The 23,803-nt window shown below is 34.9% G+C and overlaps 1 protein-coding gene across 2 annotated transcripts in view; it reads right to left on the minus strand.

Moving 5' to 3' along the window:
- Positions 1-23,803, minus strand: part of KCNT2 (potassium sodium-activated channel subfamily T member 2) — a 368,862-nt gene that overhangs the window by 75,923 nt on the left and 269,136 nt on the right. For both annotated transcript variants that reach the window (XM_068538563.1, XM_068538562.1), the window contains exons 17-20: positions 21,450-21,663; positions 18,728-18,833; positions 14,676-14,848; positions 3,037-3,171 (exon numbers count right to left, since the gene is read on the minus strand). In XM_068538563.1, the coding sequence (XP_068394664.1) occupies positions 3,037-3,171; positions 14,676-14,848; positions 18,728-18,833; positions 21,450-21,663 (628 nt within the window). The remainder of the gene's footprint in view (positions 1-3,036; positions 3,172-14,675; positions 14,849-18,727; positions 18,834-21,449; positions 21,664-23,803) is intronic.

The raw sequence follows: 23,803 nt of genomic DNA on the forward strand, positions 1-23,803 counted from the left end.
GTAGATAATCAGTAATTGGCTGTTTAGGGTTTCAGCACAGGACTGTTTGTCATGACTGATCTTGGAGTTTAATCTGGGTAAAGAGGGAAGAAGAGCCCTCAGGTGACTAAGGACAGTAGAATCAGTGGACAGTAGATTCCAGTAGAAAAGGACTGTTCGGAGTGGGGGATATGGGAAGCAATGAGGTAGAAAATAAGTAGTAGTGCTCAGAGAGTTGAATGAAATTCAGAATATGGAGGGGGAATTATTGGTACTCTAAGGACCATGAGACTAGGTGGCTAAGGTCAGACATCGAAAGGACCATCTGGGTAGGATTTTTGAAAACATCAAGAATTATGGTAGAAGCAGGGTTGGCAAGAGTCACAGTGAATCAAGAAACAAAACCTTCAAGGAATGTGGCAGAGTGACCTCAAGGGTGATATCTGACTGACTGCACTGATAAAATGAAAACTACCAAGTCTGTACGATTTGGGTCATTTATCTACATAAATGGTATTCCATATACCATAGGGACCCACTGGTATCTGACTCTTTTATTATGTAAGACTAGCCTAGTTTAGCATGCCTAGATTAACAGCTGATGAATTACTCCATAAAAGTTTCGTAGATTTTTTTAGTCTATTTTAATTGAATATTTTTTTAAATTGAAGTATAGTTGATGCACAATGTTGTTTTAGTTTCAGGTGTACACCACAGTGATTCAGTTACACATACCTATATATACATATATCTGTTCTTTTTCAGACTCTTTTCCCTTATAGGTTATTACAAAATATTGAGTAGAGTTCCCTGTGCTATATAGTAAGTCCTTGTTGGTTATCTATTTTATATATAGTCGTGTGTATATGTTAATCCTAATCGCATAATTTATCCCTCCCCTCCTTTTCCCCTTTGGTAACCATAAGTTTGTTTTCTATGTCTGTGGGTCTATCATAATTTTTTTTCTCCTGAAAAATATTGTCATGTACTTAGAAAAATGATAATGCCTTTACGGGCACAGGAAAAGAGAGAACAATATTTGGGTATCTCATAGTTCTTTTCAAATTTCTGCTTGAAACCATTCAGTCTAGATGTTTTTATGAGCCATACAAATCGCACAATTTCTAAAATATTCTGTTGAAGATAGGTAACCTTAATAGTGAAAAGATCCAAAATCACTCATTCAGTCATCCAGTCATTCTTCCAATATGTGATGTCTCCTCCACCACGTACTCAGGGAAGGCAACCATGTGTGCAGCTGCCCTTAGTTATTCTGGTCAGCTAGTTCACGGAAAAAGATTAATTAGAGCCTTTGCACCTCTCAGTAAGATGGGGGTTTATTATTCTCTTGAAATAAAAATAATTCATTCAGAGAATATGTCAAATCAATAGAACTGTCACCATAAGAGAAATAAACTCCCAATAAGCTGAAAATTAAAATGGCATGTTTAATCAAAAAGACCAGGACCCTCTCCTGTTAAAACTATAATTAGCTTTTGCCAAGCATGGAATCAAAAAGTATGATTTTACTTTGTTCATTGGCTATAAATCTCATCCATCTGAATTCATTTTCTACCCTGTGGCTTCCTTTTTCATTCTCTAGAGAAAAAAGAATGCTTATATATATATGTCATATTTTCAACATGTGCTATGCTACCTTTAAATGTACCATTTACATAGCTCAATGACTAGTTAGCTATATTCTAAATGAACTGCCCACGACAGTAACTTTAGAGGGTGTATTACTCCTTCTGGAACAGGGGGAGGTTCTAATGCAAGTTAGGGTAGATTTTTCCAATTGCTGTGACAGATTCTTTACGTACCTGATTTCCTGTCCTCACACTGACAATGTAAGAAGGGTTAATTATTCTCCACATGCATTTTATAGATGAGGGAAACTGAATTTCAATGAGGTTAAGAAACACACTCTAAGTCACAGTAATTTTCTGCGGGAACCTCTGGGATAGAGATCATGTCAGATGAAGTTTGTTGCTATATTGTTCCAAGGTCTGTAGCTTTTCCACTCTGCCCCACGTAAGTGATAAGTCTATGGCTAATAATTACAGTAGCTAACATTTATTGAGAAATTGAAAACGACCAGGCAGGTACTCAGGCATTATATGTTTTTAAATCTCCAACAACCTTGTGAGTAAGACATCAAGGTTTACAGAAGGAAAGTAATTTGCCTAAGATCATATAATAAATAGTCAACTTAAGTGAGACACACAGCTTGGCTCTCTCTCCTGAATTCTGACCTCAAACTATAAACAGATAATTATCCTCAATATATGGTTTGCTACAATACAAAGGTATGAAGTGAGAGGAGATAAAGATAGAGTTCAGATTGCTTTATTTACTTCTGTAATTTGGCAGCTCAGATATTTCCCTTAGACTTCTGCAAAATTCATAAAACTGAAATAATGATCTTTTAGTTATTTAAATTTTAAGATGATTTTAGGAAGAATCATTCCAAGTGACGCCGAGGTCTTGATTTATTGGCAATTTTGACTTTGCTCACAGCATGAACTTTTCTCTGGTCAGTATTGCTCATTCTTACGCAAAGATGACCATAATGGGAATTCCTACCCGGATGGGTTTAATTATCGAAAGACAGGAAGTGTCTTTCATGAGGAAGTGAAGATAACATTGTGACTTGCCTCCTAACATGGGTATATTAGCCTTGCAATCTTTTCTTCCTGGTTACTCAGTATGTAAATGCATACCTTTGGCCACTGCTGGGCATAAAACCAAAATTAAACATGCGTGGTTTGGCAAAAATCATGACTGCTACTGCACACAGTTTTTTAGAATTTCTTAAACTATACGAGAAAACAAATGCATTATTCTTTTTATTTTTAAAAGAACTGCTGACCTGGTGTTAAAAATTAAACTTCACACAGTACCAGCCATACATTAGGTCCTAAATAAGTATTTGTTTTATGATGAAATGAATAAACGTAACTGCAGTGTAAATGTCTCAAGTTCATTCTTTATACAAAGAGTCACAGAGCCATATATTTCACAGATGTTTAAGGGCTGGGTTATCCAGACATTTACCTGAAAAGGGTCTGCACGTTTACAATCGTTTTGGCATCTGCCATGTAGTCTTCTTCGGCACTCATGGTGCTTTCTTTGTCCACAACCACCATGTTGGCAGCGAAAGTCACTCCACACCTGAGTAAATCGTCTAGACTTTGATAAAAACCAACAGAGAAAAATGAACTTTCAATAAATCTCAGTACTAGGATGGTGCTAAAACTTGCTTACACCCCTGCGCTTATAGGCATATAGGTTGCCCTTATACGTGGCTTTCACAGAGTGGACACTGGCAGATATTATGGGAACTAATATAAGACAATATTCTCTACTGATATGAAGTAAATTGTATTTGGGGTTTCTTTATGTTTCATTAGATCTCAACCATTTCAAAGCACATGCATTAAGGATCTTTATTTAATAATACTTATTAATTTTATAAATAAAACATGGAAACACCCATTTTACAATCAAATAGAATTAGAACACGTTAGAACCTTGTTTTTACGATTAGCACATTATTTCAAAGACACGACATTCACATTTTTTATCCCTGAGGCAATTTTGGTAAGAATAGAAATGAACACATATTAATTTAGATGGTCAAGCCTAATAAGGAAATATATTTATTAAAATTACTTATTTTTAAATGTCTATTATTTATCTGTGTAAAGCTATGTGTTATAGATTGGTTTTACACAGCCAAGAGCACGTAAAATATATAAATATCGGTTGCATTCAAGCCTACCTTTTAGCCACTTTTGAGCAAGTGATTGAATGAACTAATTTTGTTGGTTGCAGGAAATAATTGCTAAACTAGGACACAAGTTCCTATGAGTTACCACAGAGTCAGTCTTCTCCTCTATCACTGATAAAAATTTTACTTAGCACTGAATTTAAAAACAATGTTACCATAAAAGCTGAATTAAGAAAACCATTATCTCATTGACTTTGCTTCATACAAACTACAAAAATTGGACTGAACTGGATAAGGGAGATTGTATCAAAACTTGAATGAATGCAAGAGTATTCTAGGTTCAGAACTGATTGAAGATAGATAAGAAGAATTGGGCTAATTGATTTCTACATCTTTTGATTTAAAATGAGAAGTGTAAAACTTAAAGAACAGTAGCTCTTTTTAGCTTCTTAAATGGAAGAGTCAGTTCCCCAACGATCTTCTCCAAGTGCATGATCACTTGAATTAGTCATCTCACTAATTCACTAGAGGGAATTTTCCTTTTATGGGAAGGCAAGAGGCAGAATTTCTTACTCTGTTATATGGTGAGAGAATATTACCAAAGCTTTGAGTCCAAGATCCCCAGGAGTAGTCCAGAAAAAAATATTTCACTTGAATCAGGCACAGTGTTCTGTGGCAGGGATTTTATGGCTAAAACTGTGGAAACAGAATATTATTCCAAATAAATTTCCTATGGTGAGAGGGGCCAGGACCATAACATCCAATCAATATGATGACCAAGTTTTAATCTCTACGAATACTTTACTAGGGTGTTCCTTTTATCTAGGAAATTCATAATTGTTCTTACATCTATTAAAATACATTTTTTAAAGAGAAAGAAGTAGGTGGAAAATGAATGTGATATGGTCCCTTATGTACCATAAAAATGATGCCTAAATCTTATGTCTTCAACCGACCTTATTATAGTGGTAATCCACTTTCTCATATTTCATTTCTTACAATCTTTACTTCCCTGATTAAAAAATTATAATTGTTTATACAGGAAAAGGGAAAGATAAGGTGGTAGAAGGTAAGCGTGACTGAAAAAAGATACACAAATGAAGTGATAATAAAAAATGAATATTTCATCAGCAATAAATCAATGAAGTTGAGACTTAACAAAAAACTTAACTATGAGAATTCCTGTACTAAATAGTCACTAACTACCTAAACCTGTGTATATCAGTTAATTCCATACCCAAAATATTGGCCGTTGTAGTTGACACATAACTTTGGCAAATGATTTTAGTAATTATTATTAAATATGAGTTTAAATCTAAAGAAATCTATAGAATCTATAGAAAATATATAAAATTGGAATGGCATTTCTGAACCACATAGAAACTTTTTTGTTCTTCATGTTTTAACTTTAAATTATTTATATTCATTTAATATTGTACTGTATTCTTTCTTTCCTTTTTTTATTTGGCTACCGATTTATTCTTATAATTCTGTGTCTATCATAATTTCTCCCCACTATCTTATCTACAAAGCCACTGCCCATTTTTTCTTTAGCACTCTTGCTTTACACAGTTTGGTCACCAGATGGCGGCCCAAGAAAAAAGTCAACATGGATGAAAAACGGTTACAGATAATCTAACTGACATTGCCTCTCTTTCTACCTTTCTCTGACTTCCTTTTCGAAGAGAACTAGAATGTGAAGGAATGAATATAGGTGAATGTTTGTGAGTGTGTTGTAACTCATTCATAGTTTTCTTTGCTTATTTATGTTTAAGGAAAATTTCAAACATAAGCAGAAGAGAATACTATACTGAACCTCCTGTACCAATCACCCAGCTTCAATAATTAGCAACTTGTAGCCAATCCTGTTTCATCTCTAATCCTAGGAATTTTATCCTTTCCATTCTTCTTTTCCTCCCCGTAAATACTTTTATAGACAGAGAATTCATTATATAGTCTACATCAAAAAAGACAGATGAGAGGTTTATTTTATATCTTTTAAATATAATGTTCTAATGAATTTTAATAGAATACCCTCACAACAAAGAAACATTATTATTGATAAAATATGGATTGATTTCACTTTCATGGATTTAAATAATAGTTTTAGTACATCTACATTTTAGTTAGTTGGTTAGTATTATGCAACTGATAACGTAAATTATATTAATGTAGAATGGAAGCTAAATATACGTTAATCTGTTTGGCCTTTAATGTGTCCACAGCGAATAAACACTGTCAAAGTTACAAAGCTTCATTTTTTCAGCATCTACAAGATGAAATGTAAGCATGAAAGTTCTCAGTGGATAACTTTTAGTATTTTATTTGGAATGCTCTGGGCTGATCTTTTTTAGAATGGAAAATTAAGACATTTTATAAGCATACTAGTCTTCTGATCTTTTAGTTTTTGTATTTGTTATTATGTCATGTTTATGCATATAACAATTTGTATTTTAAAACTGAAGCATTGCACACATTTGACCTTTAATTAAAAAATTTTTGGAAGACTCTAATATGTTACCAGAATAGACTGTCAAGGAAATGCTCCAATTAATAAATCTGATTTAAAATGAGCATTTCCAAAGTATTTTGAAGGTTTCCAGAAGTTATGATAATGATACCAATGCATCACAATGTTGAAATTCTAGGTTTTCTCTACAAAGATGTTAACAGTAATAAAGTTACTGCTATAGATGACACAAAACTGGAATAGCTTTAGAAAGGGAACAAAATTGACATGCAGCAAGATTTGTTTTAATTCAACAACAGATTACTGCTTAGGAAGTTTGAACGCAAGATGTATAACACGAGAACATAAGCTCCACATGCAATATACATCATATTTTCAACACTGAAATGGCAAATTACACTCATCATGCAACACAGGGTGCAGCACATGACAAACCACAGGACACCACACTAGTTAGTGTGCCAAAGATTTTGTCACCTACTTGTCAATAGAGCCCACCATGTAGTAAACCATTGGAAACCAACAGATTGCATCCAGAAAATGCATATCTGGCCTAAGTAGCAGATGGGTTACAAAATGAAACACAATGTCACAACAGTGGCAGCACTTCTAGGGAAAGGAAGTAAGTTGACTTAGTTTTCATTTCCAAAACTAAACACTGTTGACAAGATTAATTTTAAGTGCCTTTTCTCTTAACATTAATTTTAAAATGTCATTTGCACTTGTTATGAATAATACAATGCACTCAACAATGATAAAAGCAAGTTGCATTTCTGCTTTCTAAATCAGAAACATTATGGCATTATTCTACAAAAACACTGAATTGATACTCTTAATTTATGACTAAAAAGTCTTGTCAGTGAGTTTAAAATTATTCATGCTGAGAAAGTCTTGTAAAATGGGGAACTGATGATTTTATTTTGATGATATAAAACATAAGGAACTAAATTAGCATGCCTATTAAGAGCAATTTTCTCCAAGGGATATACAGAATCACAACATGTCCCTTAATATATCAACATTATCAATAAATAAATATAGTATATGTACCCATCAATATATGTATATTATATAAAATTAAAATTAAAGTAATTCACCTTTTACATTACTGATTTCCTCAATATATATTGTTGAGCAAATCTGTATGGCAACTGAAATCTCTACTCTTTATGCACATTTGGGGAAAGAATCATGAACATGGAAGCTTCCTTAGAAATTACCTAATCTACTGTATTCATTTTCTAAAGTTATTAATTCTTTCATGCATCTATTCACTCAGCATATATGTATCCAAAAAGTTTTATCTAACAGACATTTTGGTATACACAGGTGTATGCAAAAAGAATATGTTGTTAACTTGTACTGTAAGAAATAGAGTTTTTGGAACACATAAGTAAAAGCACAAAATTACAACACGTTTTAATCTGAAAAAACAAGGAATAGGTTGCACTCAGGAGACAGAGTTCAGGATCATTTCACAGAGGAAATATTTAATTTGGATGTTGAAGAATGAGTAGGAGTTGGCTCAGTAAAGGAGAAGCAAAGGGAACCTCTAGGCAAAGGGCAGTACAGCCCCTGCAGTATCCCAGGTGCTTCTCCCAGCCTGAAGAAGTCTTGTCCTCCCTGATTTATATTCTTCCTGTTGATCACGCTCATCTTTTTCCACTCTAAAGAAAAATAATGCTCAGTGCCGTGAAGCATAAAAAGAAAACTTCCAAAGACTATCCCTGTTGATTACATTCCTACCATCAATAAATTACTTCCTAACCATTTTAAGTGGCCCCATATTACTACATATTATAAATATACCACAATTCATTTTAAAAATCCTCAATTATTTCATTTATGTTATTTTCACTTTTGTGCTATTAATTACTGGAGTTACAAGCTATTTCCAATATCTTGCTAATATAAATGTTACTCGTCTGGACATTTCTGGATGACTCTTTTTCTAGCATTCGTTTTTATCATTTACCCCAAAACATTCATAAAACTTTTCACATTAGTGAATCACAGGTTACAAATATTTTTAAAGCTCATGCTGTAGGTTGTTTTCAACAAACATAATCACATACAGTCCCAGTAGTGGTCTTGGCTAGTGCCTGCCAATTCTTCTCTTTCTGGGCACTGCTCTGCATCTTAAAATTAGAGGGGGTATTCTCACTGCTGACTCAAGACCCTCCATGTCTCTTGCCCACCTCGTGATTATAGAAGAATACGTCAGGATACAAGTGACACAAGACAGGGACAGCACTGAGATTCTGCGGTGCTTTGAAAGATCCTTTTGACTGTGTCATTTTGGGGGTTATTATTTTGTTTTATCTCTCTTTGCTCCAACATAGTTCCAGTCAGATAAAGTGAGTAGCTCAATAACTTGTGTAGCAGAGTTGGGTCCATAACTGCTCATTATTAATTGCAGAGCTATACCCTGTCTGGAATAACCTCCTCATTTTTTAAAATTCAGATTATTTCAATTATTTACACTACCTTTGCTGACCATCTGTCCACTGTAACGTATCTGTCTTCCAAAGTCTTGCAACAGTAGTTAATGTTATTGAATAATTCAACTTAATACAGACACCAAAAATTTTCCATGTGATAAGAAGTACCGGGGTCACTAGTCCTTACGTTATGCCAACTCTTCTGTTTGAGCTAAAACTGAAGATTTGGCCTTTGTATTTTTTTGTTTTGTCCAGTAGAAATCATTCAAAGTACTTAGACATCAAGATTATTGCCTTATATATTCCTAAAACTCATGAATCTCACTGACGTGCAGTTCTGCCACAAACATGTATTTACAATGCACAAACAATCTTTCAAATCCTTAGAAATTAACATCCGTATTGTGGTAGCATGGTCCATCCTTACATGAATCCAGCTATGTTACAAGGCAAGGCAAGTCACCTGAAACCTGGTAAACATATAATCCTGATGAAGCGTACCTAATGTAGGGAGTTTAGTATGCCATACCCTGCACAATTTAACTTGTATAACAAACAGATCCATGCACTACTTTTACTGATAAAGGTGGTTTAAAAGGAAACCTGAAATATAAAGAATATATCAACTATACGTTCATATGGATTATGTTGGCTCATTTAAGTAAATCGGCAAAGGTTTTCATGGCACTAAACTGCTTAGTAAAAAAAATGAGCACATCATTCATCAGAGTCCTAACTGTAACTCTATTAAGAAACATGATTATTTGAGTCTAAATATCTTCATTATATTTAAAATATCTTCATTATATATAAAAATTTTCATTATATGCAAATATGAATTAGCTAGCTATCGATAGGAAGTTAAAAGTTTTGGGAAATTGCATGGATTTGCAAGTTTAAGATCATTTTTTCCCATTTAACTAATAACTATAATGAACTTAATTTTTTTATTTCAAATTCAAGAAAAGAATGCAGTGAGAGTTTATTTTACTAGCATTTCATAATTCCACTTTTAAGAAGTTTATTTCTCCCTTAAAAATATAGTAGTAGCTTAATTTCAACATCTTGAAATAAATTTCCTTTTGTTAATTGGGTTTTCACAGAAATTCCCCCATCAGTTTAAATAGTGACAATGTCCTTCTCTTGATTGGTAGAAGGGGGGAAACTGACATTTCCTCACTGCCTTTTATGAGTCAGATATTGTACTAGTGCTTCATATACATCATTTTATATACTTGCAAAATAACTTAAGATAAATGTTCTACTCATTTTATAAATGAGAAAATTGAGGCTTACAGAAATTCCATAATACGCAACAGGCCTATCAAGAGGGTAAACTTAGATCTTATTTCAGATCTGTATGAGTCTAAGGTCTGAATGTCTTTAATAAGGACCCTGACATATCAGACAGTTTATCATTACTTTTGAAATAAGCTGAACTGGAGCTTACTTGTAGCTATATGTGGAAAGAAGATTGATTTAGTAAAGGGATAGTTTAAACAAGATGATGTAAAAATTAAGAAGATAAGCCTGGATCTTGTACTTTAACCTTGTGTAGCATTGGGTAATGTATTCCAAAGTGTTTGACTCTCTTTTCCATGTCTCATATGAAATGGTATCATGAGATGACTAGATGATCTTTCAGGGTGAGATGGTAATCAAAATATTTAAAATCAGTGTGGTACAACAACAGGCCAAATAGAACAGATGGCCAATCAATCAGAACTGAGACCAGCTCTAATGAACCAGTATCAAGTGTAAGATGTTTTCCAATGTGCCCGGGTTTTATTTAATTGCCATATGAAATGGGGAAGGCTTTCTATTTGGAAACACTGTGAAGACTTATTTTGACATATTATGTATGTGAATATCATAAATTTAATTTACATTTTTAAATCCCATATTTGTGGTATCTGTTAAATTTGTTTCTGGTATATTGAATAGATTGGTCTTCAACTAAACTTCCTAAGTAGCCATGTATTGATATTATTTTCAGCAATGCTCATGTGCATTTAAAATAAAGTCAAACCCCACTAAGCTAACTAATAATTGTGGAAGTGTGTACAATTATTAGTGTGCAAATTCTCATAACCCAGAAATATTTTAAAGAAAACATCATATTTCTTTGTAATACTATAGGATAGATTGAAAAATACTAGCCACAGCAGAGAAACAAGTATCTCATTGTTTAAAAAAAAAGAAGAGGATTGCATAAAACTTCCTGGAACGTTATTTATTGGTGTTTAGTTTTTGTTTCCTCATTCTCAATCAAAGGAACAGAGAACAACAAATAAAAATGTTAGATACCGCTTTCGGGAAATGCACAGGAAGCTGATAAATTTTACAGCCCGAGTTTTCATCCCAACCCTTTGAAAAAAAGTCAAACCCCATTAAAATCATTTAACAAACAACATCATGTGAATAGCTAGATTCCAAACTGTAAGTCCTTAGGAAAGCAAAGAAAAAATTTAACGCAAAATATTCTAAAGTTAAAATATTCTTGTTTCTAAAAACAATTGACAAACAGTGTATTTTTGCATATATCAAAAACCTGTAAGTAAAGTAAGGTCACATAGTTGAAAGATCAGTGAACTATGAATTGCAGAGAAGGTTCTAATTCTAGAATTGACCTTGGAAAAAATCATTTAACTTCTTTGGCCTGTTTTTTCCTTTCTATGAAATAAGAGGCAGTGGTGTAATCAAGTCACACAGACTGAATTCTTTAAATGTTATCATTGTAATTTGTAAGCTTTGAGATCTTAAGCTGCTTGGTACATCTTTCTGAGGATAAATCATCACTATATGACATGGATATATTTTTTATGGAAATACAATGTGAAATAAAGGTTAGGTATCTACTATGATGATTGCCATGTAGTAAATGGTCAACAATTATTACTATAATAAGCAGAGGGTGGTGGCAAAGAATATTAATTTTATTAAATAGTCGCTACGGTACTATTCAGATAAAATATTCTCTGATAAAAGCTACATCTATATTTATATTGAAATACTGACCAGTTTGCCAGTAACTAAGAGAAACAGAGTCTTCAGATTTTTCTATGATTGATCAGATTCAGGAATTAAGACTCTAGAAACAACCACTTGATTTTTATGTTTCTAATATACAAACCAATCACTCAATCATTCAGTCACTGGGCATTTTGGTAACCTGTTAATTCAAAACCAAACAGAAAGAGGCTGATTTAGTTACGGCAATTCCAAAGTCTACACCAGGTACACAGGTTAAGAAATCCTAGCTCCTGCCACCTGCTCATTGGAATAATAAGGGGGAGAGAGGGGGATTAGTGACTCTGAGATAAGATTACTTAGCAAGACTGGATATGGAAAAGGAGTGGAGCTCATCTCCATTCCATGGAGTAAACTCCACTCCCAAATTTGGCAAGACTGATTCTTTTATTGTGGTTTATAAGGAATGTATATGTGGCATTCACATTCAGATTTCTCACATATATTTGGTCTTCACCACATTTTCTAGCTCACAGCTCCCAAAACCCTTGGAATTTCCTCAGTGATAACAGCAATGGGAGCATCTTTTGTCGTAATATTTGGTCTCTAATCCTCAGTTCCTGAAATCACTTCAGAGCCAAAAAAGGTGAAAGGGGTGTCTTGTTCTTCATAACAAGCCCCTTTCCAGGACCACTGGGTTTAAATTAATGAGGTGCCTTTTGGAAAGTACCTAAGGATGGGGCTGTTTGCCAGGGAAACTGAAGTTCCAACCTGAATAGAGGGCTGGAACTTCAGTCCCACCCCGTGATTTTTGAGGAAGGGGGAGGGGCAGGAGATTGAGTTCAATCACCAATGGCCAATGATTTAATCAATCGTGCCTATGTAATGAAGCCTCCATTAAAAACCCAAAAGGATGGAGTCTGGAGAACTTCTGGGCTGGTGAACAGGTAGAGATTTGGTGATAGTGGTGCCCACATAGAGGGCATGGAACCTCCATGCCCTTTCCCCATACCTTGCCCTGTGTATCTCTTCCATCCAGTTGTTCCCAAGTTATATGCTTTTATAATAAGGTGGCAATCTGGTCAGTAAAATGTTTCTCTGAATTCTGTGAGCTGCTCTAGCAAATAACTTGACCTTGAGTAGGTGGTTGTGGGAACCCCCGATCTATAGCCACTCAGTCAGAAGTACAGGTAACAACCTAGACATGCAACTGGCATTTGAAGTCCAAGGAGGGGGTCACTGAAACTTCCCATCTATAGCTGCTCAGTTATGGGGTGATAACCTGGTTTGTGATTGGCTTCTGAAGTGGGGGTGGGACAGTTCTGTAAGACTGAACTTTCAACCTGTGGAATCCAACGCTATTTCTGGGTAGATGGTGTCAGAAGTGAGTTGAATTCCCCCAGAACTGAGCTGGTGTCCTGAGCATTGCTTGCTGGAGGTGTGGAGAAACCCTCTGACACACACATACACATTGAAATCGGGACCAAGAACCCAATTAGGAGATTTACACATCAGGACAAGAAATTATACCTTGAAATAATATAAAGAAGGTGAAAGGATAGTTTTTACCCTTTGCTTTATCACAGGGCTGCTGTAGGCACAGTGCCACTTCTTTCTTTTCAAGCCTCTTCCTATCTGCTTCTCTGTATTCTGGGGCCTGAGTTGATCCACTTTGATCCAAGCCATCCGAGATGGGAATGCTCTAAGTCAATCAGCTTGTAAATACCCCTGTCTTAAATTCATCTTTAAGGCAGTGGACACATTACACCATAAGCAAAAAGAGCCAAAATTGGACACTTCTGAATTCACATAGTTGATGAGCATCTCTTATGCGCCAGATCTTAGCCAGTTTCTTAGAGCCTCCTACCAGAGAAGTTCCAGAATAAGGGATATATCCCAAGGCCTTGGAGGTGCTTTGCCACCATACTCTATCACCCTAGCCATCCAGTAATCCAACTTTTATTCTCCTAAGATTTGTTTTATTAAGCTTTTACTTCTTCTGACATTGGGTCCAAGTTTTTGTTCCCCTACAACTGCCCTAAATTTACCTTCACCTTTCCTTGGATGCTAAAGTAGTATCAAAAAAGTCATTGAGACATCAGACCTGAAAATTCTTCAACTGAAACCTCTAGAGGTGTGCTCAAGTTTTAGAGTTGATTACCATTGAGATACTGACTCTAAAACAAGATGCATCAATGAGTATCTTGATATTCATATATTCAGAATAAATAATGTCATGAAGTTACAATATATTGGGGAGATATCTCTGTTTTGAAAAAATTCTTTTGATAAATTTTAAAAGCAGAGACAAGGCAGCAGATTTTGGCCTCATTTGGTTTACCCTGAAATTTGCATCACTTTAGAGTTTAAGAGGAGAGTTGGAGGAATCTAAAATATGGTATTGATTTAAGGACCATCTGCTACTAATCTGAGTCAGAGAGAGAAATATTGCAATTTTAGTATACAATGGATTTGACCACAGCATTTAGAGATATATATTTAATATTCGTATAAGGATTTTGAAATGTTTAAGTAGTCTTATTTCACAAGAGTATATCAATCAAACATTTTCAAAAGAAATGAACATGGTAAAGCACAAACTATTCATGTTATGTTACAGAATATATGTTTTAACAGTGGAAGAATCATAAGAACTTATGATGATGTGTAATGGTATGATATAAAATGGATCATTAATATGCTCCTCTGGTAATTAATGGTTCTTTACAAAGACAATGAAATTGTCCAGTTTTGGCAGAGATTTTCCAGGCTAGTTGATTAATTTAATGAAAATAACTATAATTATTTCAGTGGCATGTTTCCCACTGGTAGAGACCAATGACCACTTGCAAAAATAGTTTTTTTTAAATAAACGGCTCAGAGTACTCCGGTGATGTTTTAAGTTGTATTTGTGAAACACGATCATATACAATGGTTGTTTTCTACCACAGCACAGAATATATCTCTCAATGAATCATGTGCCATAATGTATCTGATTTAAAATATTCTAAGTAAATTAAATTATTTTTGATAAAATATTAACAAATTTTTGTCTTGTTTGTGCATTTTAAAATATACTTACGGGTTATCCAATAGCAGTATTACGGGATTAAGTTCTTTCTTTGGTCTATAATATGCCCTGAGAGGAACGATAAAATTATACAATCCATTTCCAGCTGTTTCAGCTGCAACTATAATTAGCTTATTTTTGAATCCATAGGCTTTTGCGTCCTCATAGCAGTTATGCTGGCAACTCTAGAGAAGAAAAATTATACAAAGAAAGGCCATTTTTATACTCCACTAATATTGGGTAAAAATATTTAGAAGATCTGGAAATGTGAAATTAATCTAACCTAGTAAATCCTTTGTTTTCTAACAAATATGAAAATAGTTACATTTTTCTATGCCCAGTTCTCCAGCCTGAAGGTGTACATGGACAAGACAAATGAATTGCAGGTATGCAGCTTGATGTGGGGAAGGAAAAGGCAGCAACACAGTGTACGCATGTTCTACTGCAAACTGAAACTTGCTGCCTGATGACATCTGGGTATCAATATTAAGGAATCATCACAAGGTACATGTATATCAAAGCATCATGTTATATACCTCAAATATACACAATTTGTATTTTTCAATCATACCTCAATAAAGCTGGAAAAAAATAATCTGCCTCTGACTTTATTTCCAGAAATAGAGTAGTATTAAAATTAAATAATCTTGGAACATTCCAAGTATGGAATACCAAAAGGATGGATATCGATATCGAAAGGGATAAAAAACAAAACAAAAACAAAAATTAAAAGAAAAAATCCCTAATTGTCTAAATGTATACCTGAGCTGGCAAGATAACGATGCAAATACTCAAATGTAAAATACTAATGTTAACAATAATAACAACAACAAAATGACAACACATTACCAAAATGTGTTTTCTGAGGATATTTTGCTATTCCCTAGGGAGCTAGAATTTACTGGACTTAGCATTATTAAATCAAGATCCTTTTAAACAAAATTATCTGCCTGGAGAATTGCTTTAGTGTTCTGTTTTTTTAATCTTTATATGTCTTTATGAGGGTTTCTTTTTATTTGGGTTGAGATTTGTTGATTCTCTGTGGAGTCATCATCAACTCTGGAATGTTCTCTGCCTTTATTCTTTAATAAAAAATTACAGAACATTGTTGGGAACAAGGTACTTTGAGTCAGCAGAAACAGTAAACAACAGAATTAGACTCACAAAGATTACAGATTTCACTGTTATAAGATTCAGAATAGAAAATGAGCGTGTTTACTATGTTTAAAGAAATAAAAGAGAACATTCAAAGCATGAGCAAAGAACAAGAGGGTATTTAAAATATTCACTTAAATGTTTAAAGAATTACATATACTCTATTCCGGAACTAAAAATATAACAATTAAAAACAGAAACTCAAAAGACGATTTAAATTGCCCATTTGATGCATCTGAAGGGATCAACTGCATGACTGAATTGAAATAATTACTCAGAATACAGAAAGAAAAGAGAAAGTAGTACGGAAAAATTAAGATACTTGGAAGATAGTGTGAGAATGTCTAATACACACTTAAACAGAATACCTGAAAAAGAGATGCGAGAATCAGCAAGAAGCACTATTCACATAAATATTGACTGAGGATTTTCTAGAATGAATGAAATATCCAAATCCTCAGGTTCTGGAAACCCAATGAATCCTAATCCAAATAAATAAAGAGAAATCCAGTGTCATACACATTGTCATAGTGCAGACAACAAGAAGATCTTAAAAGCATCCAGAGAGGAAAGAGAGCTTTAACTACCAGAAACACAAATTAGAACGATGGCTGACTTCTCATCAGCAGTGTGGAGTGTAGAAGGTAGTAAATAAAATCCTAACAGGCTAAAAGAAAAAGAAAACTCAGAGCCTGGAATTGGACACCGAGCAAAACTATTCTTCAAGAAGGAGGACAAAATAAGGACATATCTAGGGAAAGTGAAATTGAAAGAATTTACCACTAATAGGATCTCATTAGTAGAATTTCTAAAAGCTGTAATCATGGAAGTAGGAAGATCAATCCAGCAGGAAGGATTAAGGCATAAGAAAGAATGGAGAAATGGGGAATGGTAAAGGAAAAGAACAGGAAGTCTTCACTGGAAGTATGATTGGAGAATTACTACTATAAACAGGATCTGAAGCCACATGAAATTAGGTCACTTACAAAGAGATGGTGGAAGGAGAAGGATGACAGGCTGAGGCTGAGATTATTAAGAACTTCATTTTTACGAGATCAAATGAGGTAAAAGAACTAATACAGAAGATTTAGAAGTAGCTCATCTAGTAAGAAAAAAAAAAGAAATAGAACAAGGACAAAACAGGGAATTCAGTATTGATAAACCTTGGCCAAAAACGAGCCTGCTGATACTGATGCAAGACGGACTGGGCAACAAAATACCTGCTCACAGACTTCATGGACACAGTAGGATTGGCTGCATAACCCCATCTGCTAATCGCAAAGTGGGCACTCATTTACAGAGCAGACCACCACCTCCAGCCAGACTAACGCCACCTAAAGAATGGATAACCCCAGATGTTATCGGCCAATCAACGATACTCGGAAACATCGCTTTTTTACTTTGGTAAAGAGACAACTTGTCTTTTGGCTTTAAAAGACTGTTTCTCCTCCAGCAAGCCTCATCTCTGAAAGCTCAGCTTTTCCTGTATCAGGTTCCCTTCTTGGGAATCAGTGGAATCATTTTGACTCTTTGGTTTCCCAACATTACTTTCATCTTTGTGTGTTAAAAAGTAAAATGCCACCAGATGTGAACCCAAGCTTTATGGGACCTAAAGCTTATATTATTTTGGAAATCCTCTTTAAGGAAAAAAAAAACACAAAAGTCATACATAAAAAATCAGTCACAGGTTCTTGGAAGGGGCCAATAGAGGAGAAGGGTTCTGAAGCTTAAGATGCATCAAGGTTACCAAAGATGCAGAGCGAGCCAGCGCTAGAAATGCTGTGAAGCAGGAAAGTAAAACAAGGACTGACAAAAAATAAGGCATCGAGAGACGGAACTGTCCATCTTAATGGACCCAGATGAACGTTTGGGAGCAGTGGTAAGGATTCACAAAAAAACTTTAGGAAGACAGAGGCAGAAATTTTCTAATGTTCTGCTAATCTTCCTCAAGAGTGACAGCAACAGCCAAGATTCATAATGTTTATCACATGGAAAAAATAATAGTAGTAAAAATATTAACAAAATGTATTAAGTGCCTTTACGTTCCTGGCACTGTGAAAAGCTTTTTCCATGCACGAATTTATATCATCTTCACAAGAACCCTATAAGGTTCATATTAAAATTACAAGCATTTTGGAGATATGGAAACTGAAATTTAATGATAGTGTTATTTGCCCAAATGGCCGAGCCTGTAAGCAGAAAGCTGGGATTTTAACTCCAGCTAACTCCAAAATATAGAATAAAGGAAGAAATTCCTGGTTAGAATTAGTGGCACATTTTAATTTCTGGGAGATGGGCGGTTTGAGAGTCTTCTTTTTATCTGTCCTCTGACTCATCATGAGAACAAATTCTTACCCAGGTCATGTCCAATGGTCATACTGTGAAAGAGAAAGATTCCTGCTTTCTTGGAATCTTTCTGTTTTGGATGGTTTCTCCTGAATATCAAGGCAGGAACCAAGAACTACTGCAAAATCTTTAGGAAAGGGGACATTAAGCAAGACACTTCCAGTCTAATAATTCAATAGTGAATTATGACTAGCTAATTTCACCATGTCAAGCGATTCCACTGTGAGATTTGAGGCAAAAATGTCTAGTAAAATAAATAGAGCGCATCTGGCCAAAATGATCTGGGGAGACTCTGGTTTGAGGCTCTGGCATCTTTGTTCCTCTCTTTGAAACAAAGACTGGCCAACTCATTGGCTACATTAGTAGAGGGTAAAGCACTTGGGTAATCTTTAGTGCAGTTAAGAAAGTAAAATTCACCACTTTATGTATTACATTTACATTTGAAAGATAATAATTCTTTTAACATATTTTAGTCAAAAGACTATACAAAATTATTTAAATACATGTAATTACACAATGCCATCATTTTAGTTTTACAGAAAATAACAGCAGTAAGTGCTTACCTTGTCTAGTCTTAAGCAGCAAAATGGCACTTTTTCATGAAGGAGATGACAAAAAGTGGGTGAACTTCCTATATATGGAGAGTAAGGTGGGTAGCCTTTAGCATATCTGTAAAACAATATGAAATATTGAATTGCCTTGAATTAATGCAGGCAAAGTCAGACAATCAAGTTATAGCCATGTCCCTCTACTTTGATAAAGTTAGATGCAGTAATTCTTTATTTTGATATGGAAATAGTTTAGAACAGGGCCCATGGACCTAATCTGGCTCGTCACATGGTTTTGTGAACTAAAGTAGTTTTAATATTTTTAAATGGTTGGAAAAACAAGTCAAAAGAAGAATAATATTTCAGCTCGTGAAATTATATGAAATTTAAATTTCAGTGTCCACAAGTGAGTTTTGTCAGAACACTGTCATGGTCACTCATTTTATGTATTGTCTTTGGGTGTTTTCATGCTTCAGAAACAGAGTTGAGTAGTTGGGGCAAAGACCACATGGTCCATAAAGTTGGAAACATTTACTAGCTGGTTCTTTCCAGAAAAAGTTTGCCAATCCTCAGTTTAAAAGATTTAGACACATTTTAGAAAATAGTAATGTTAATCTTTACAAGATATATTAAAGCAAAATGCATTATTATGATTCACTCTATCAATATTCATCAGTCATGGATGCATAACCAAAAAAGAGTAAATTATTTTAGATTGAGTAAATTATTCCATTAGACCCACACAAAAGCCAGAGTTTTTGCTGGAATCATGCTTAAATATTATCAAAGATACTCAGTTTATTTGCTGACTTTATAAAAATAGTCACCTGCACATTATGGCTGTAAAATTTTCAAAATGAAACTCTCAAAAAGTAGCAGCATAAATGAAAATTAAGAAATAAAAGAAAATTTAGTAGAGGCAAAGTTATTTTATCCAGTATGAAAGCTCTTTTATGATAAAGAAAATTCATCTTTCAAACCAAGAAATTTCAAATCTACTTAGAACTATTTTCCAGACATCATTAGCTAGGATGGTAAAATGGAGAACATTTTGCAAGTTTAGAAGTTGATAGTCTCCCACCATTACTTCAACATCTTTTTCATTTTTCTAGATATAAAAAAAATTCCACCTCAGTTTTTTCAGTACATGTAAAGAAAGAATTTGTATCACACCACACAACACCATTTCTAGAAATACACTGGTGGTCAAACCTCTTCTTCCTGTCAAATATTTCATAAATCTATTTGAGTATTATTAATTTCTTGGAGAGTGGACTTGTCTTCTGTGGGTATGTGTAAGTTTCTTGTAATAAATATTTAAAAGTGTGAAGGACTAACAGAAGGATTTTTCTAAGTTTCAATTATATTTCAGTTCATTTTAGTTCACTTCAACATTGATTGAACTTCTATTATATGCAAAATATTAGAAGTGTTTGAATGATGTTACCTTTGCCACTACGACTAATACTACACCAAAGAGTATTTAATACTCATTGAATGCTTACTCTGCACAAACCATTGTCCTAAGCACATTACTCTGTTATCTCAATTAATCTTCATATGAACACTATTTACAGATAAAGCATCCTGGGTCAGAAGATTTTAATCAAAGTCACTTGCACACAACCAGTATACGGTAGAACTGCCATGGGACACAAATTCCTTCAGACTCCACTGTCAAGACTGTTGAACACTGTGCTTTCCTCAAGAAATGCCAACATAGGGGCTTCCCTGGTGGTGCAGTGGTTGAGAGTCTGCCTGCTAATGCAGGGGACGCGGGTTCGAGCCCTGGTCTGCGAGGATCCCACGTGCCGCGGAGCTGCTGGGCCCGTGAGCCACAACTGCTGAGCCTGCGCGTCTGGAGCCTGTGCTCCGCAACAAGAGAGGCCGCGATGGTGAGGGGCCCGCACACCGCGATGAAGAGTGGCCCCCGCTTGCCACAACTAGAGAAAGCCCTCGCACAGAGACGAAGACCCAACGCAGCCAAAAATAAATAAATAATAAAAATAAGTAAATTAAAATAAATAAATAAATAAAATAAAATTTTAAAAAAATAAATAAATGGCTGTTGTTAAAAAAAAAAAGATATCCTAGGGCACATGTATTAAAAAAAAAAAAAAAAGAAATGCCAACATAATATATGAATACGACAAGTAAACAAACTCTACTGTAGGCTAAAATGTGATTAATAGCTTAAACATTGATACTATCTTTTATGGAATCTTAGTAAAGAGAACTAGTACTTCCTTTATTCATTCATTCAAAATATTATTGATGTACCCTGAATAAAAATGATTGCTGAATGCTGAAATAAGAGAAGCTTAATGGAAGAAGCTGCATTCCATGTCACTGAATAATTGATTGAACTTCAATATGGAGGTGAAAGAATAAATGAGAGGTAGAAGGTACATTATAATTCAACAAACTCATATAATTATGAATACACAAACTGTATCCTTAAAGAAAAATATGTAAAATATGATATAGGTTATATCATGGAAATGCTGATTTACCTATTTTTTTCTTTAAGGATAAAGGATAATATAGAGAAAAATGAGGCTGTCAATAGCTGTTGAAGCCAGAAATTTGAGGACTTAGGATACTTTATCATCAAGAGAGATACTGGCTAAGAGGAAGGGTGTTTTGGTAGAAGCATGTAGGATTGATTCTAGGATGTCCAGAAGGGAAGGATATTAGTGTTTCATGGCCAGCACAAATCCCAGTAAATCTTACATACTCCACATTTGAGGACATTTCTTCATCTGGCGTAGTTTCATCTTCTGATTGATCACTTAGAAGATCGCATGTTTGAATTGATGACGTATCTGCAACCTCTAAAACAGGAGCAATGCTGGGTCTTCTGACGTCTTTGTTTCCTTCTGAAGGAAGAGACAGGGTAGGGCCACTTGCTGACCTACAGCTTGTGTCTTGCAAGTCTATGGCCACAGTACCTGGAACAATGAGACATGAAAATCCATCAAAGCATGTGCCACCTAACCTATAGGACCTGTCAATCATTTAATGATCAAAGTGAGATGAAATACAGCCAGTATAACCAGGAAATATACTGTATATTGTTTATCCTTTAATCTCAAAGGTTATTTCTTTTTAATATGGGTATTTTTGTCCGCATGGATAAAAAAATTTCTGTATTTGTGCAAAAGTGTATTTGCTGCAACCAGCTCCATAGTAAGAAACATAAGATTTGGGAAATCCTGAAATACTTAGAAATTTAAGTTAAAAAAATACCTTGTTTCCATTTATATTTATTTAAAATTTATGAAAAAAATTTAGGCCATTTCCATTTTGTGGATTTCTCATTATATCTTTTTCCCCCATTTTGTTATCTTTCTCTTACTGATCTATAACCGCTTTTTTACATTAGAACCATTAATGTTTATATTTATTCAACAAATATTTATTAAGTACTCTGTGTGGCAAGCACTAGTCTAGGCACTTGAGATATGCAAGGAACAAGGCAGACAAGGTTTCTACACATATGGATTTATCTTTAAGATAATCGAGTGGACAAAGAAGTGAAAAAAGTAATTCCTGATAACGCTAAATGCCATGCAGAAAATAAAACAGAATTATGTGATACGGAATAGTGGGGATAGGAAGCTAGAGGAGGGATGAGCTTTTCACTAGGTGATGAGAAGGGCTACTCTGAAATCATGACATTTGATTTCTTTGACCTAAAAGAAAATCATGAGCACAGGAGCCACGGAAATACCTTGGGGCAATAAGAAGAGCAAATCTAAATAGCTTAAGGCTTTTGAATTCTTGGGATACTCAAGGAATAGTAATGGGAAGAAACAAATTCCTTTGAGATTTTTAATTAACATTTAAAAACTAGTCTAAACATCAGTATATGGAAAGTGGATGTCTCTCCCCTTCTGGAAGAAATAATCCAATCTAATGGATAAGTGCCTCCATATTTTACGATCACTCACTTCATGTATGCTCTTATGGATAGCCGGTCATCCTTCTGAAAGCCCTTAGTCCTCATTTCGTCTCATTCTTCGAAGCAACTATTAAAACACTCTCCATTTCCTTCAGACTTCTGTCTGACCTTGCCACCTTCTTCACTATAACAGCCTGAGTTTGTAAAGGGGGGGAAAAAAACCTCATGGGTTTTGGCATCTCAATGTTTCTGAGTGTGAAAGTTGATAGAAACAAGACTGGGGAGAATATCTGGGTATTCCTCAACATTGAAATAAATGTGGGAGGTCAGGTTTTAGAGGCTAGTACCTCTTCATATACTATACGCAACACTCAGATTAGAGGGAGGGGTAGGCTGGTGTGTCTACAGTCAACAGGGAAGACGCCTGCGAGGGGCCTGTAAGAAGATGTCTAGAGCTGCTGTGCCCGAGGAAAGGACGTGATGACCGGCAGTCAGCAATTCCAGTATCTGAGCAGAGACAAAGGCGGTCGGCATCAGAAACTGTACACTCGGCCAGTGTTTTAGCACCATAAATAAGGATTGATTTATAATTCAATCTATCTTAGAGGGGAGATGGGGATCTTAGAAAAAATGAGATTGACTTTTCCACTAATCAGGTGACTGGATCTGATCAAACATGAAATTTTATAAGTTTGATTTATCGAAATAAAGCCATATGATATGATTTGCATCTTAATACTATTAATCCAAATCCATATTTATGACATTTATCCTCTGCAGATGACCACGTCATCTAATTCAGAGAGAAAAGAGAAGTTACCGCAGAAGAAATCCTTCAACTCCCTATCTTCAAGCAACTGAACATGGGAGTTTCACCAAACATTTTTTTTCCCCCTTATTTACGTTTGGAATGAAACAGACATACCTCCATTTATGTAAAACTAAGCCCTACTCTTGCAGTGGGGATAAGTCCCCACCTGCTTCCTAAGGAACCATGTTCTCTGAATTCCACCCCCTCCCAAATATGTCTCCACATCACCTCCAATTACCTCTTTACCATCTTCCTGCCCAACACAGGAAATGTGGTCGCTCCCTGACAATTCTGCCAACACTGATGTCTGGCACCAAGCTGGGCTTGGGGGATATGATCAAGAGAAAGTCAGAATTTAGCAGAGGGAAGACACAAT

The sequence above is a fragment of the Eschrichtius robustus genome, chromosome 3 (assembly GCF_028021215.1).
Source record: "Eschrichtius robustus isolate mEscRob2 chromosome 3, mEscRob2.pri, whole genome shotgun sequence".
NCBI lineage: Eukaryota > Metazoa > Chordata > Mammalia > Artiodactyla > Eschrichtiidae > Eschrichtius > Eschrichtius robustus.